Below are 16,596 nucleotides of genomic sequence, written 5' to 3' on the forward strand. Positions count from 1 at the left end.
GAATCATAGAATGACTAGGTTGGAAAAGACTTGTGAGATCATCAAGTCCAACTGTACCTGTCCACTAATAAATCCTATCCCTAAGCACTTCATATGCCCATCTTATAAATCCCTCCAGGCATGGTGGATCAATCACCTCCCTAGGCAGCCTGTTCCAGTGCTTGATAACCCTTTCGGTAAATAATTTTTCTTCATGTCCAACCTGAACCTCCCCTGGCACAGCTTGAGGCCACTCCCTCTCCTCCTATCACCTATTACTTGGGCGAAGACACCAACACCCACCTCTCTATACAACCTCCTTTCAGGTATTTGAAGACACCCTCAGCCTCCTCAAGGCTAAGCAAATCGAAGTTCCCTCAGATGCTTCTCATACAACTCATTCTCCAGCCCCTTCACCAGCTTTGTTGCTCTTCTGTGGACACACTCCAGGACCTCAATGTCTTTCTTACAATGAAGGTCCAAATGAATAAGATGTCAGATATTTAAGCTGCAGATTCCCTAGTACCTAAAGAACTTCCTCTTAAAATCAAAGTTAGATGATGTGATTATTGCAAGCATAAATTAAACTCATGCCCTGTAATTTAGTATGGAAAAAAACATCAGGAATATACCAAATAAAGTTCATCTTCGTTATAGGAAGAACCAGTACATGAGATTGGAAACAGATGTGAAAAAGTCACTATGTCACACTACAACAGTAGCAAAGGAAGTGAAATAATGAAAAATGAAATAGAGAAGCACGAAACTATGGGCTGACAATTTTACCTTTGATATATGATAGACTAGTCTATCTGAATTACTCTTAATATTTTCACGCTTTTTGGTCTACTTTATTTATCAGTACAATTGTTGAGTTCCTAGAGGCAACTACTATTAAGGAAAAAAATACTGGGTTTATGAGGAAAAATGCTTTTAAAATGGAAGGAATATCAGAATGTAGGTTGTAACATTACGCAGCATTAATGCAAGGCTTGAAATAAAGAGAGTAAAGAAGTAATAATCAAAATAACTAGCACATACTTAAAAGAGAAAGGTAATTCAACCATCAAAAGGATTCAGTTACAATCCACACGAGAAATCTGAGCAATGACAACAATATCTATTTTTCAGTATTTTTCTGCTTACAAAACAGAGATAATTTGGCGTTTACCCTACATGTCTATGTAATAAGGCTTCAATTGTTCTTCCCCTGAGCATGTTTCTGAGTCTACAAAGTCAAAGACTCCTGTCTGGCATCTGTAGACAGTGGATTAGACTCCATATTCACTTGCAATTCTCAACACAGAGCACATTCAAGCGCGTATAGAACACATTTGTATAATCACTGACAGGCCGGGTACCACATCCATGTGTCAAGGTTGCCCAGTATTTCCTATTTAAGAGTCTGGTTTTCATTGTTTACGGCTTTATGTAACTTTAAAGACATAAGTGGAATTATTCATGCCAGATGTCTTTCTACCTATGTTTTAGCCAAAACAATTCACTCATTTCCAAGAATGAGTCTAATGAAAAACAGGTGTTTTTCTTTCATTAAATAAAATCTGCACCCTTAATGTTGTAGAGCAGGAAAGTTTACTTCAGATATTAAAGACCTTAAGGGAGGATAAAAATGAAAGAGGGATGTACTTACTGTAGTTCTAATGCAAATCTACGGAATTTTGGCCAAACTGCAAGCGATTGTAAACTGTAATCTGCCCACTTATTAAACACTGGAACAGGGAGAGAACTTGGAAAGAGAGAAGCTAGAGTAAGTAAATGCAAAAAGGACTGAATATGAAGGTGATAGCCAGAGTCTGTCCTTGGTGCACTATATTCCCCTCTAGAGTTTGGAATCAGACTACATTTTACTCATTCTTTTTTCATCCCTCTCTAGGGATAGTCCACAGAAACAATAACAAACTTGTCTTGCTCTCTTTTACTACCTTACCTCGAATGATAACTTCTGGATGAAGATTTCAGTTCTGATTTAAGGACAAAATCTGATCTCAATGAAGCACCGTTTTTATGGCAAGTATAGCTTTAGGATTAGTAATTCCTTCTGAAGCACAAAATTTTTTCCTCTGAAGAAACTCGTAGAGAGAATGGATCCTCAAAATATCACCAGTTTGACAAAATATCACCAGTTCCCACAGGAAATCAATAAAATATGCAAATACAATATACAATAAAACATCTCCTTTAATTGGTTTGAAGAGTTTGAGTGTTGGAAAATACTACCATATCTGTTATCTATTCCAGCCATTATTCCTTCTTCAAAATGTATACTTAATATTCTACTAGAAAACTTCGAGCTCCCCTTTCCAGCCACAGGCCCTTTAATAATGTCTTCATCTGCAACACCAGAAAGCCCTCCAGTGTCAGGTATATCTTCCATTCATGGATAACAGCTGGTAAGATTAGGAAAACGAATTTCACAGAAAACACAGATAGTTTTTTAGGTTTGCTTTACTTGTTTTCTGAAGAATTCCAACTTGAGTAACAAGACACTGCTCATATCTCAGAGGAAATTGAGGTCAGTTGTCACCTGCCCTCACACTATGACACTGCCACAGCAGTGGCTCTCCAGTGGGGTCACACATCTTGTTGATCAGCACTCTCCGTTCCACACAGGCAACAGCAAAGCTCTCCTTTGCGGCAACCAGCTTTGCAGATGGTGACCGACACAAACCAGATCCCATCTGTGCCTCCCCTTGGAACAGAAATAGTCCTTCAATGGCACCAGTGTGTCACAGAATCACTTTCAGAAAAAGCAAAACTACTCCATACAGAAAAAAAATTTATTTAGGAAGACATCAAAAATTCACACCACTAGTTTTAATAATTCCTTACCAACCCCATGTCAGCCATAGCCACCTCTTTTTGTGTTTGCGGAAGTACTGGATTTACCCCATAGGCACATGTTGCCAATAACATGACAGAAAAAATCAACTGGGAGAGGTACTGCTACTGGATAACAGTGGTGCGGCCCCCCACTTCCGTGTGGGGACTCTGGAGAGCCATTTGGACTGCAAAGGCAGCAGCGGCCCCCAAGCCAAACAGAATTTTCATATAATAATAGAACGGCTTGTGTTAGAAAGGACCTTAAAGATCATCCAGTTCCAATCCCCCTACCCATGGCAGGGTCACCTCCCACTAGATCAGGCTGTTAGCAGAATGACAAACACATAACCACACTAGGAGGTTATATGTGGTGCTTTATTTCGAGGCCCCGGGAACCAGGGGTACGCACCCAGATCTGGTTCCAAAGACCGTCACATCGCGTCCGCTTTTTATTCTCTAAAAGTTTCGCAATCTATTGTATATTCAACAGGTTACTTCATTATCTAATACATATGCATAGGTAGGTTACTTCATCGCCTTATTGCGACATCAGTCTCTATTGCGCCTGTGTAGCCCCCTCTGGGGGTCGTCCTGATGAAGTAAGTAGTCTTCCTCAGATGAAGTAAGTAGTCTTCCTCGCATTGTCCTTTTCACTTCTTGTTCTTTTGGCAAACTCGTCGATTTTTCTTGGCTGACCCGCACTTATCTCCACTTGACCGCTCAGGTATATCTTTTTTGCCTCCTGAAACTTTTTCTTCTGTCTTTCACAAGATTTATGATGGTCTTTTGGCTGTTGCAGGTGTATGTTCTACTTCGGTAGGGTAGCTAGTACGTACTTTTCCTAAGCACACTTGGATCCTATTTATCACATGAGGTCCTTTGAGCAAGTACCTTGGGGTCTGTTGCTAGGATACGTTAAGAATCAACAGAATCATGCAGTTTTTACATTCAGTCTTAGTTCTTGATTAGTCGATGATCAGTGTTTATCATACTTTAAGTGTAACTTTCCTAAGAAGGCTGTCCAAGGCCCCATCCAACCTGGCCTCGAACACCTCCAGGGATGGGGCAGCCGCAGCTACCATGGACAGCCTGTGCCAGGGCCTCACCATCCTCATAGTGAAGAAATTCTTCCTTATGTCTAGCCTAAATCTGCCCCTCTCCAGTTTACACCTATTACCCCCAGTCTTATCACCCCAAGCCTTTGTGAACAGCCCCTCCCCAGCTTTCTTGCAGCCCCTTCAGGTACTGGAAGGTCGCTATAAGGTCTCCTCAGAACCTTCTCTTCTCCAGGCTGAACAAGCCCAGCTCTCCAGCCTGCCCTTGCATGGGAAGCGCTCCAGCCTCGGTTCACACCCGGCTCCCACGACAATAACATCGCTTAGCTGCTCCCCCTCCTTATCAGTAGCTCTAGAGAGCTGACCCCCGACCAACACCACTCCAGTCCCCGGGGACTGCGCGCACCCACCCCCGCGCCGGACGTGACGTCACGAGGCCCGCCCGCAGCATCGAGCCAAGAGGAGCGTCCCGCGGGTGGAAATAAGGTCGCGGCCGGAAGCGCTCCAAGCGTACTGCCGTTCGCCCTCACCGGAAGCGCAGCGGGTTTTACTCTTCCCGCGTGCCGGATACGCCTCGGATTTTATTTCCCCGCTGTCCCGTAGTCGGAAGCTCCCGTTCGCTTCCCGTTCTTCCTGCTCGAACAGCGGGGGCGGCTGGCGGCGCCTCGTTTCCTCCAACTCCCGGTGTCACGGGAGACCCAGCGGGTTGGGTGAGCAACCTGGAGCGGGGGCGGGAGGCGGAGGCGGCCGCTCCGCTCCGTTCCGCTCCGCTCCCGTTGCTGCGGGGCCCCTGGCGGGGTGGGCGGCGCTGGGTGCCCACAGCGTGTGGTAGCCAGGCTGGGAGGGACCAGCGAACACCCAGAGGGGGGCCTGGGAGAAGTAAATAAGGCTCCCTTTTCCTGCTTCCTAGTGTAGTAGGTGCCTTCCTCCGCTATAGAAGGCGTTTATAGGATCTGTGGGTTCTTTATGTGTAGGGACGTGTCATGGTTCTGGGCGTACAGCTCCTGAAAACATAAGTGGAAATTGGCAGTAATATCCGTTTGTGAGTGCTACCAGGCCAAATACGAACAAAGGCGAGGTAGTGTTGGGGCAGGAGGTGGGATTCAAAGCAGGAGAATAAGATAAGTCATAGAAAGTTGTATTTCTGTCAAAGGGCAAGCCTTTCTAGGCTATGAAAGAGATTTCAGAGGAAACAGACTAGTTTTTGAAGGTTAGTACACTTCTGTTAGGCAGAAAAGTTTTCTTTGACATGTTTTAGGGAGTGGCTCTTTACCAGCAGCACACCCATGTACTATGCCATGTCACACCTTGGTTAATCCCTTTTTCTTTATTACTGGTGTGGAGTTTGTAAACAGAGCAGACCTGTTGTCAGTGTGTATGTGGCTATGTTGGTTCTGTCTCAGTAGGCGCATCACAGCAAAACCAAGGTGTGCTGTGGGGAAAGTGATGTAATGCAGTGAATGCAGGTTTTGACCTGGAACGCAGATGTGTTAAACCCTTGCACTAAGAATCATTCAGAACCGTAATTTTGTTTGTTTAAAGATGGTCTTAGATTACAAAGGATTTTGGGGTTTGATAACATTTCTACAAATTATTTTCTCAACAGTTTCCATATGCATGGATATCACTGAATCTTTTTACAAGAGCTTAAATTGTGTGTAAACCCGCCGCAGACATGAGTGGCTCGAAACCTGACATTCTGTGGGCCCCGCACCATGTTGACAGATTTGTTGTATGTGATTCAGAATTGAGCCTTTACCATATTGACTCTGCTGTAAGTTCAGAACTCAAGGCAGGGTCCTTGCGCTTATCTGAAGAAACTACAGCTATGCTGTTGTCAATAAATTCAGATACACCATATATGAAATGTGTGGCTTGGTATCCAAAGTACGATCCTGAATGTCTCCTTGCTGTTGGACAAGCCAATGGTCGAGTGGTACTTACCAGCCTTGGTCAAGATCATAACTCAAAATCTAAAGATTTGATAGGCAAAGAGTTTGTTCCTAAACATGCACGGCAATGCAATACTCTAGCATGGAACCCACTAGATAGCAATTGGCTTGCTGCTGGGTTAGATAAACATCGGGCTGACTTTTCAGTATTGATCTGGGATATCAGTAGCAAATATGCCCCAGAGGCTGCAGTTGCTACAGAGAAAGTAAGACTTTCAACAGGAGATGCGGAAGCAGGTCTGGTAGTCACAAAGCCACTATATGAATTGGGACAGAATGATGCTTGTCTCTCTCTTTGTTGGCTTCCACGGGATCAGAAGCTTCTTTTAGCTGGAATGCATCGAAATCTGGCCATCTTTGATCTGAGGAACACAAGCCAAAAAATATTTGTAAACACCAAGGCTGTCCAAGGAGTGACTGTTGATCCTTATTTCCATGATCGTGTAGCTTCCTTCTATGAAGGTCAGGTTGCCATATGGGATTTAAGAAAGTTTGAGAAGCCAGTTTTGACCTTGACAGAGCAACCAAAACCCTTAACAAAAGTTGCGTGGTGTCCAACAAGAACTGGACTGTTAGCTACTTTAACAAGGGACAGTAATATCATCAGACTGTATGACATGCAGCATACTCCTACTCCCATTGGAGATGAAACTGAGCCAACAATAATTGAAAGAAGTGTCCAACCATGTGAAAACTACATTGCTTCGTTTGCCTGGCATCCCACAAGTCAAAATCGAATGGTAGTAGTGACTCCCAACAGGACTATGTCTGACTTCACAGTTTTTGAAAGAATTTCTCTTGCATGGAGTCCAGTCACATCCTTAATGTGGGCTTGTGGACGACATTTATATGAGTGCACGGAAGAAGGAAAGGCTAGTTCCTTGGAAAAAGACATAGCAACCAAAATGCGGCTCAGAGCTCTGTCAAGGTATGGTCTCGATACTGAACAAGTTTGGAGAAATCACCTTCTCGCTGGCAGTGAAGATCCTCAGCTGAAATCGCTTTGGTACACTCTGCATTATATCCTTTATTTTACTGTAGCTTATATCCTAAAGAAGTAATGTACCTTAATATGTAAACCGATTGAATGAAATCCATGATAGTCTTCAAATATAATGCAACATCCTCTAAATACTTTGCAGATGTTAATAGAATGTGACTTTTAATTTTTTTTTTTTTTTAAAAAGAATTTTTTCAGACATCTGGTAAAAATTAAGCTTCCTATACATGAAAATACTTATGAAGCAGTATACTGAAGATATGGATCAAAAACTTACAGGAAACAAAGGTCCCTTAGTTTATGCTGGTATTAAATCAATTTTGAAGTCATCTTTGGGTAAGAATGTTCCAACTTTGTTAAGTTATTATTGTAGCATGTTTACAGAATGATGCACCCATGAGTTTGTCTTTAAAAATATTGAGAGAAGTATTTCAATTTGTATTTTAGTATATCTCAGTTAACAGTTTATGTTACAGTAATTTCCAGAATTTTCAGTGAAAATTCTTGCTCCCCACGTAACTATTGTGTTTTTCAAAGTTCCCCGTCAGGGTGTAGTTCTAGGAAGCTATCTTTACAGAAGTCACTGCTAGTACTAAGTATATTTATATAACTATGTTTAAATAAGCTGCCTTGTTTTGAAGTGCTAATTACCCCTGGCACATCACATTATGCCTGTCAAGCTCATTGAAGTTTTTATTAGTACAACCTATTATTTGAATCTTTCCTTCTCTATTGTGCATCTTGTTAACATTTATCTTTCCTGGAGTGAAAAATAACTCTTCAGTGGTGGGGAAGCTTCTAGCATATTGGTGCTTGCTAAGAAGAGGAGAACTGGTAGAGCAGATGTTTGACTGTGCATAAAGTTTTTTCAGATTAAACGTACTGATCACTCCTGTGAACTATGTAACAAGAACCTCCAAAATCTTAGGAGGCAGAAGAAAGAAAAAAATATTTAGTGGCAAACGTGTCAAGTTTAGATGCATGACTTTTAGCAGACCAAAATAACTTTGTGTACGCTGCTCCTTACCACAGAGTGATGTTAAAGTAATTTAATTTAAAAAAAAATAATTTAAATCTCTAAAATATGATACTCAGCTTTCGTACTCTGCTTTATGATTGCAACTTAAATTGTGATTTAACTTATTTCCCATTTCTAGGAACAACAGAGAATCTCAGGCACAGCAGGAGTGGATCTGATAGACAGGCAGATATTATTCAGTATCTGAGTGAGGAGAGATCCTTGGCTTTACAGCTCTGTGGGTGGATAAAGAAGGGAATTGACATAGATGTGGAACCTTTTTTAAATGCATTGGAACAGGAAGGAGACTGGGAGCGAGCTGCTGCTGTAGCACTTTTCAGCTTGGACATACGGCGAGCAATACAAATTTTAAATAAAGGGGCTTCCTCAGGAAAAGGTGTGTTATATGTAATGTCTTTTCTTTTGGCATTCTATCACCTTAGTAGATCTTTTTTTCTGTAAACAGAATTATGGATGATAGTATGGAAAAGATGCCTGTTGTCTTATAAAATAGTTGAAATGGCTGTATTGGAGCCTGAGAAACTGTCAGATCCTGATCAATCACTCTTCAGACTATCATATACCTTACTGTCTAGTTAAAAAATATTGTATTATTCAGAATTTCTTACTGATGCATAGACCAGAAAGTGTTACATTCCAAACTAGTGTGATTCTTTTATTTTGATGGAATTGCATCTTGACTAGGTGTCACGTGTACCAGAAAATGCTAAGTGCAGGGATGTTCACAGAACTTTCAAGCTATATTTGCATTGAATTATATTTTTCCTTGTTTACTTGTGAAAATAATTTTACTATGTAGAAACAATAAACAAAAATTTCACATCAAGCTGTACGCAGCTTTACCACCAGTGTGATGGCTGTGGAGTAACTGAAATGTAATATTCGGAGTCTGCAGAAAACACTTGTTTTGGAGTAATATTTGATCAGAGTTGTAAAACGCTGCGTGGCCAATAGAGTGGGATGGTGAGACATGAAGGGAGCTGTTAAGGTTCTTGTATATTTAATGTGTGTGTTTGCTTTCAATAGAGAAGGTACAGAGTTGTGACATGCCATCTTTGCATTCAAAAATATAATTGAATTTTCTGACAGAATGAATATTTAGATTAAATAGATTGTCTTGTGATGTTTGGAGCTGTTAATTTACCTGAACAGAGGCATTTAAAGTAGAAACTGAAAAATTGTATTCACATTTATTTTAGTTAGCGTTAGTTCTACTGCAATTTTTCTTGCATCCTGACAGAATGTTGTTCCAAACGCATGTTTTCAGTTATAGTTTTAATTGGATTTATTTTAAGTCCTTAACTTGAATATTGTTTCACTGTTATTTTGTTGTTTTGGGTATTTTTTTAATAAATCAGGTGATCTGAACCTTAATGTAGTAGCAATGGCTCTGTCAGGCTACACAGACGAGAAGAACTCCCTTTGGAGGGAAATGTGCAGTACTCTAAGGCTGCAGTTGAACAATCCCTACTTGTGTGCTATGTTTGCTTTCCTGACAAGTGAGTCTAGTTCATATGATGGTGTTTTGGTGAGTATTTCTTTTATGTTAGAATTTCAGAATTTCTTTAAGTAAAAGATGCACAAATATACTCACATGTAGGAGAAGTGCTATATACTCCATTAGCTAATCAAATTAGAATATGATGCTGGCAAATGCCATTTTTTTTTATCCTAAACAGACATCTAGCATTAGCAAATGTTGTGTTAGTGAACGGAGTATATGAAAACATGCATAAGCAGCCAGAGTGCCCAATGTCATTCTCACAGAGTAACTTTGTGTGTGTGTGTGTGTGTAATTCTTAAACCTTTAGAACTATAAACTTTACGGTTGGACTCGGTGATCCGGTGGGTCTCTTCCAACCTGGTTATTCTGTGATTCTGTGATATATTATCAAAATAATTTAAGCAGGAAGAAAAAGGGAGAGAGAGGTTAATACTGGAAATGCAGAAAATGCTAAGTGCAGGGATGTTCACAGAACTTTCAAGCTATATTTGCATTGAATTATATTTTTCCTTGTTTACTTGTGAAAATAATTTTACTATGTAGAAACAATAAACAAAAATTTCACATCTTCTGAAATTGGTATGAACTTGCTATGTGATGAGCAAACTAAATCTTTAATTATGAGATACTTTGAGCCTTCAGAGGGGTGACATACTTTGTGGTGTTCTGTAACCAAGAGCCAATGTTTGTTTCAGTAGGAATTATTTATTTTGAGGACAACTGTAATGCAACAAGGTAATTGTCCTAAAACTGTTGAAGACAAAGCTGTCATAATACAATGCTTTTAGGGTGTTAAATAAGAAAAAGTGAAGAATCCCAGAGAAGAGAAACCAGAGTCTTTTTTTTTTTTTTTCTTTTCCATCTCACACTAGCAAGATAAGAATGCTCTTGTGTTCTGGGTGTTATGTAATAATGTTACAGTTGTTTTTTATTGACAAATCGGGAACTGATAGACCACAAGGTATTTTTGCCTTTTTTAAAGTTTTTGCTTTAGTGAAAGCTGATGATACTTACCTTAAAAAAATCTTGCAGTGAATTTCTTGTTTTGGCAGTGTCAATCCCAATTTCTCTTTTGAAAATATCAAGAGGGATAGATATGGGCACAGCTAAGTACCAGAATGAATTTAGTCAGAGTTTTTCCTTAAGTGTCAGATGTAGTAGAAGGATTAGAAACCAGGAAGTAAAGACTATTCCATTGCTGCACCTTAAGTGCCAATATATTTGAGAAATCCATGTTCTGGGTGTTTGGTTGGGTTTTTTTAACTTTTTAGTTGTGATTTTAGGAAGGAATCCAGTAGTTAGAGTGGTTATTTTATAAACACGGTAGAGGAAATTTGGTTTGTTTTTCTTGCCCCTGTGACTTGGTGACACTCTTGGTTGTACATACTAGAACTATATGTCTATATTGCCCAGTCCTAGATGTTTTAAAAATTTCTGTATCCAGAATTTCATGAACAATATACCAGGCTTTCTGCCATCTGAATAGAGTGTTCCAGTAGTCACAGTCTGGCACAGATACCTGTATCTGATTATAAACAATTCATCTGATAATTAGTGTTATCTTTCTTCAGATGTGACGCTTTCTTTGTCCATTATCAAATTTATAGTACTAGGTATACAACAGTGCAAAATTTCTGACTTCTACAAAGTACTGAAAAAATGAAAGCTTGAATGTGATGGTAGTTTTCCCTTTTTTCTCTCTGAAGTATGAAAATAATGTCGCTGTACGAGACAGAGTTGCATTTGCTTGCAAGTTCCTCAATGATGCTCAAGTAAGTCTGTGGTTGCACATATAAGCAAACTGTTGAGGAGGGTTTTATTTAGAGACAAGAAACTGTGGGGTGGAGGGGTGAACAATGGGAGCAATGACTCATGAGTGATTTTGTTTTTCTCATCACAATAATATATAAGGTATACGATAATCTGGTCCTCAGTTTGTTACCTTCAAAAATTTATTTTTTGTGTTTCTTTGCTTTTAATATTTATGACGTGCTGGTTTGTTAAATGTTACTGCATTAACTCTCTTACTGGAGAATATTTGTACTTATTCAGTATTTGTTTCCACATATTTACCTTTTCTTGAATTAAGGCTTGGTTTTACAGCAGGAACACTTTCTTTTAAATTCACTGAAGTATTTAAAGAATACATAACCTCCCTTTTTGCACTTCATATCAGGAGTCTTAAAATTTGTTGATAAATATTTTAATTCTTGCAATATAGTGGATATAGCCACATACCTTTTCCTTTATAAAATCCAGCAAGCAGTGTATTCTGTTAGCAAAAGGCATACTTAAAGAAAGCTATTAAAAGTTTTGACATAGACCAACAGAAATGCATTAGGAAGAGATGAACATATGGCAGAAATTAAGTAAAATATGTATTTTTTCAATAGCTGAACAGGTTTATTGAAAAGCTGACAAATGAAATGAAAGAAGCCGGGAATTTGGAGGGAATACTATTAACGGGGCTCACAAAAGATGGAGTGGATTTGATGGAAAGTTACGTTGACAGAACTGGAGATGTCCAGACAGCGAGTTACTGTATGCTACAGGTTAGTATTTCACTCAAAAATAAATCTTTATAGAAAACAACTAATCATAGTTTCTTTAGTGGTATAATATTGAATCTCATGAACTAAAAATTAGTTTCTATAATCTGTGATGATATATATCATGCCTGTTTTGTGGAATCATCTGAAGCATTAGATGTTGACTAGAGACATGTATCTTCACTCTCTCTGGTTGAGATAGCTTGAGGAGATAATAGGGGAAAGAGGCAAAAAGAAAAAATAGCACTAGCTGAATACCCATTGCCCTGCTTACTGCTGGTGTGTTTCCCGATGTGTTCAAAACATGATTTTTTTGCTTCACTATTTTGGTAGAGAACTGAGGTGAGGGTTTTTTTGTTTGTAGGTATTGGTTTGGGTTTATTTTATGATGTGCTTGTCTTGGCCCTTCCACAGTTGCAGCTCACGCCAGCACTCTGTTTAACTGCATGTGTATTCATAACAATGATAAGGAGCCTGATATGTGACAGAATTTTATAAGCCTTCATCTGACAGGGATGAGTTTGTTGTAGGACAAGGCAGCACAGGCATTTTCAACTGGAGAGGCAGACTGAAGAAAATTTTTATTAAATGTGCATTACAATTTAACAGAAAACTAATCTTTTTCTAGACAAATTACGCTATTATTTCTCGTATCTTGTATTATGTTTTGCAAGGTCTTTTGAAAATGAGTAATATGTATTGCATATCTTCAGTGTGTATCTTGACAGTTTTTCCTGCCTGCTTTAGGGTTCTCCATCAGATGTCCTTAAGGATGAGAGGGTTCAATACTGGATTGAGAACTACAGGAATCTTTTAGATGCTTGGAGGTTTTGGCATAAACGCGCAGAATTTGATATCCATAGGAGTAAGCTGGACCCCAGTTCAAAACCTTTAGCCCAGGTAAATGGAATTTGTGTATGAAGTACAAACAGTCCAGAAAGGATTGTGGCATGGTACTTCTGTAGAAAAAAGTTGCTGGTCACATCTTGTGTTTCGTGAGGATGTGTGTAAAAAAAAGATTTCAACTAAGGCTGCCCTAAAGACAGAGCTGTGGGTTTTTTTCAAACTAATTTTTGAGAACGGACTTAGTAACTGTTTTGATAGAGAGTACAGAATATGGTAAACAAAGCAATGTTTCTTCATATCTAATAGAGGAAATCAGTTCCCTACCATTTTTATTCAAGTGGTTTTTTTTTTTTTTCCTTTCCTTAAATATTTTCTTTCAAATTAACAGGTGGTATTTCAGAAACTAACTTTTCAATAGTTTTTCTGTGGAAACTTGCTGAAAAAAAAAGCCAGAGAGGTATCATCCAGCTGAAGTCTGCATCATGGCGAGGATGATGCTGAAACTAGGGAACTGAGCTAAGAACCAGTTCAAATTGGCTGTTTTAATTGAAGTGAAACCTCTAAGCTACCTTGAAGTCTTTGAACCTAAGCTAAAAGCGAATGGCAGTTTTCATTATCAGTTCTGAACATAAAAACCCTGACACTCTATCCACATGCTATCTATTTAACATCTGGTAGTGGTTTTAACCACCATGGTCTTACCACAGCACCCTCCACTCACACCTGCTAAATCTGTGCACTACAAGCTTCAGGACCCAATGGCTTCCAAGGAAGACTATTTTGCAATTCACATATCTGTCACAACTGTTTAAGGAGAACCGCATCTGTACTGTTCCTAGTGGGAGGAAGTTGAGTTTACTACTCCTTTCTTATGTGACCTATATAAATAATCCCTAAAAAGTTTAAAATATGGGCTCATTGGTATCAAGTCACAACTTCTGTTGGAGACTCAGAGTGGGTCATCTGACTGTAAGGAGGGAGAGAGCAGATTTAATTAAGTGGAGTAAACTTCATTTCTGTCATTACTGCAAGTAAAGCTTTTTACTGTCTTAAATAACACCTTTCCAAATCTTAGCAATTGCACGTGTTTTTATGTGCTTTTGAGGTAAGTGGGCATCATTAAGACCTGCTTCTCGGGACACCGTGCCAAATCTGTAAGCCAAGAGGTTAGAAACTCCTTTATAAGTAGCCTTGGCTTTTCCAGGGCACTCTCTAGAACATCCAGTAAGTCTTTGAACTAATTCATGCATAGTTGTAGCAAAAATGCAACCAAACCAAACAAAAAATGTTTTCTGTTCTCTTTAGGTGTTTGTGAGCTGCAATTTCTGTGGAAAATCAATCTCCTATAGCTGTTCAGCTATTCCTCATCAGGGGCGAGGTTTTAGCCAGTACGGAGTTAGTGGTTCACCAACTAAGTCAAAAGTTACGAGCTGTCCTGGTTGTCGTAAACCCCTTCCTCGCTGTGCACTTTGCTTGATAAATATGGGAACACCAGTTTCCAGCTGTCCAGGTATGACACAATGGGTTTTAGGTGTTCAGCTACAGCATTAGTTAGAGGCCTAATTAGCAGTCCTTGTTGGAAGACCTTCTATTCCATCTTTTTCTTTGTATTTGTATTCATACCATGAATATTTGTGTTCATCATTTTGAGGGAGGGAGGCCATAACTGAAATCTTGTTTACATCCCATCTGATTTTATGATGAAACCTGTGTCTCAGTTCTTTGGTGTTAGGTGGTATGAATGGTTACTTGCTTCTGACTCTTTTCCCAGTGAGATTGTCAGTGAAATTTCATGGTTACACAGATGCAAAGATTCAGGTGTTGGGGTGGTCAGTTTTGTGACCTGTAAAACTATAAGAAATGAGAAATGAGACTCTTGAGATGAATTGTAGGGATGCTAGAGAAATATTGGAATGTAAATGAATTGTTGTTTAGCTGGAAGAGTAAGAGAGAATAAATTTAATGTATATACATTCTGTCACTATAGAAGAATGTATGGATCATGCCGTCACAGCTAGGAGATAATTATGACTGCAGTCTCCTGGTTCTAAACATCTTGGGCACAGTGTTATAGAAAGTCTAAATAAAACTGATTTTGTCCATATTTTTAAGTCAGTCTTATTATAGAGCCATGTGCAGCTGTGCAGTTGTCGATCTATTTTACCTCATTCTTTCACTGATCTGTTGTGACTTCTTTATTGTAATTCTTCCAATTCATAACATTTTTTGTTGCTTTATCTCTATATAATTTATATATATTTATTTTTTAAGCAGAACATTTTGTGTGCAGTAAAATAGGTCCATAATTCACAGGAACATAGTTGGATCACTGAAACATAAATCACTGTTGAAAGAGATCCTGTTTAAAAGTTGTTTAATAGGCAAGCTTAGCATGTCCATAAGAGAAAGAACAGCTGAGCAACATAATTCTTGTTTTGGATTTCCACCAGTTCTTATCTGTTTAATAATTTTACTGACTTATTTTTTTAAATCAGGCCATTTTATTCACATAATGTTCCTACTTTCAAATTTGTTCTAATAGTGTTACTGAGACTGGAATACAAATTAAGCATAATGATTTATGAACATAATGTGGGGGTGGGTTTGCCTCTGCACAGGAGGATCCAAGTCAGATGAAAAAGTGGATCTTAGCAAAGACAAGAAGTTTGCCCAGTTCAACAACTGGTTTACTTGGTGTCACAACTGTAGGCATGGCGGACATGCTGGGCATATGCTTAGCTGGTTCAGGTAAGTTGATGTTACAGTCTTTCTTGTTTCAGATGTGTATGCTTTGCTAAGTAGGACATACCTCCTTTGCTGTATCTGTCTTTATGATGTTTTGTAGGTTTAGAACATGTGCAAAACTTAACTATGATGCTGAGTTTTTCTGAGATACTATATCCCTGCACATACTTAAACATACAGATTACAAAAATCTTTTTAGTTTTATTTTACCTGTTTTTTTCTTTTTTTTTCTGTTATTGCTGTCTAGGGACCATACTGAGTGCCCAGTTTCTGCCTGCTCTTGTAAGTGTATGCAGCTGGATACAACAGGGAATCTCATTCCAGCTGAGACTGTCCAGGCGTAAATATTGTTTGAAAATATGGGGCTCTCTAAAGGCTGTCCATCATAATCCAAGCATATAGTTTAGACAAAGGTCATTTGTGACTTACTGACTGTGAAAAAATAAATTGCTCTTGGATTAGTAAAATGATGTGTGTATGACTCTGCTTGGTAGTTCCTGAAATGAGCCTCTGGATGAAGTATGTGCTCCTTGTTCAGAGATTGAAAAAGTTCAGTTCAAAAACAGTCCTGCAATTCTGGACTGTCTGGATTTTGAACTTCTAATGTTTTCAGGGTAATGACGATTGGCCTTTTTATTTGTGTTCCAAACAAAGCAGTGTTTATATGCTGTTCAAGTGGGCCTTCAAACTAAATGCTTGAAAAGCATTCTTCAGGTGATGCTGCCCATTCCTCTGTTTGGTGTTTGATCACACTTTCTTGTATGCAAACGATCATTTCCTTGTAAGTTCAATATGCAATGTTAATTGCATTCCAAATATTTTTATTTTGAAGAAAAAAACAATTTCTGTCCGTTCTCAGGTTTTGTTAGTAGTATAGCAGTACCTTTGCAATTCAAGGTTTCATTTATTTTACCTACATACCTAGCTGATGTGAATTCTAATGCTAATGAGTCTTGGGGGGTTTGTCTCCTAGTGACATCTACATCCCAGAAATGAGTTTCCTGAAAAGCCACATGTCTGTTTCAGTGTAGAGTGCAGGGAAACTACAGGAGGCTTGGTTAATTTTTAACATAGTATTGTAAAGAT

The 16,596-nt window shown here is 39.0% G+C and overlaps 1 protein-coding gene across 1 annotated transcript; it reads left to right on the plus strand.

The window, feature by feature from the left end:
• The first annotated feature begins 5,481 nt into the window (after window positions 1–5,481).
• Window positions 5,482–15,977, plus strand: MIOS (meiosis regulator for oocyte development). Its single transcript, XM_069859675.1, has 10 exons — window positions 5,482–6,847; window positions 7,065–7,163; window positions 7,985–8,242; window positions 9,225–9,394; window positions 11,077–11,142; window positions 11,764–11,922; window positions 12,667–12,819; window positions 14,071–14,275; window positions 15,384–15,513; window positions 15,758–15,977. The coding sequence occupies exons 1-10, from the start codon at window positions 5,551–5,553 to the stop codon at window positions 15,852–15,854; spliced, it is 2,634 nt and encodes an 877-aa protein (XP_069715776.1). The 5' UTR covers window positions 5,482–5,550; the 3' UTR covers window positions 15,855–15,977.
• Window positions 15,978–16,596: the final 619 nt, after the last annotated feature.

The sequence above is a fragment of the Phaenicophaeus curvirostris genome, chromosome 6 (genome assembly GCF_032191515.1).
Source record: "Phaenicophaeus curvirostris isolate KB17595 chromosome 6, BPBGC_Pcur_1.0, whole genome shotgun sequence".
NCBI lineage: Eukaryota > Metazoa > Chordata > Aves > Cuculiformes > Cuculidae > Phaenicophaeus > Phaenicophaeus curvirostris.

What these genes read in the sequence shown, in the direction of transcription:
- MIOS (XM_069859675.1), top strand. Translation starts at nt 5,551, where the DNA reads ATGAGTGGCTCGAAACCTGACATTCTGTGGGCCCCGCACCATGTTGAC. An exon ending in AGTTCCTCAATGATGCTCAA is followed by an intron (nt 11,143 to 11,763) that starts GTAAGTCTGTGG and finishes TTTTTTCAATAG; the next exon opens with CTGAACAGGTTTATTGAAAA. An exon ending in CGAGTTACTGTATGCTACAG is followed by an intron (nt 11,923 to 12,666) that starts GTTAGTATTTCA and finishes TGCCTGCTTTAG; the next exon opens with GGTTCTCCATCAGATGTCCT.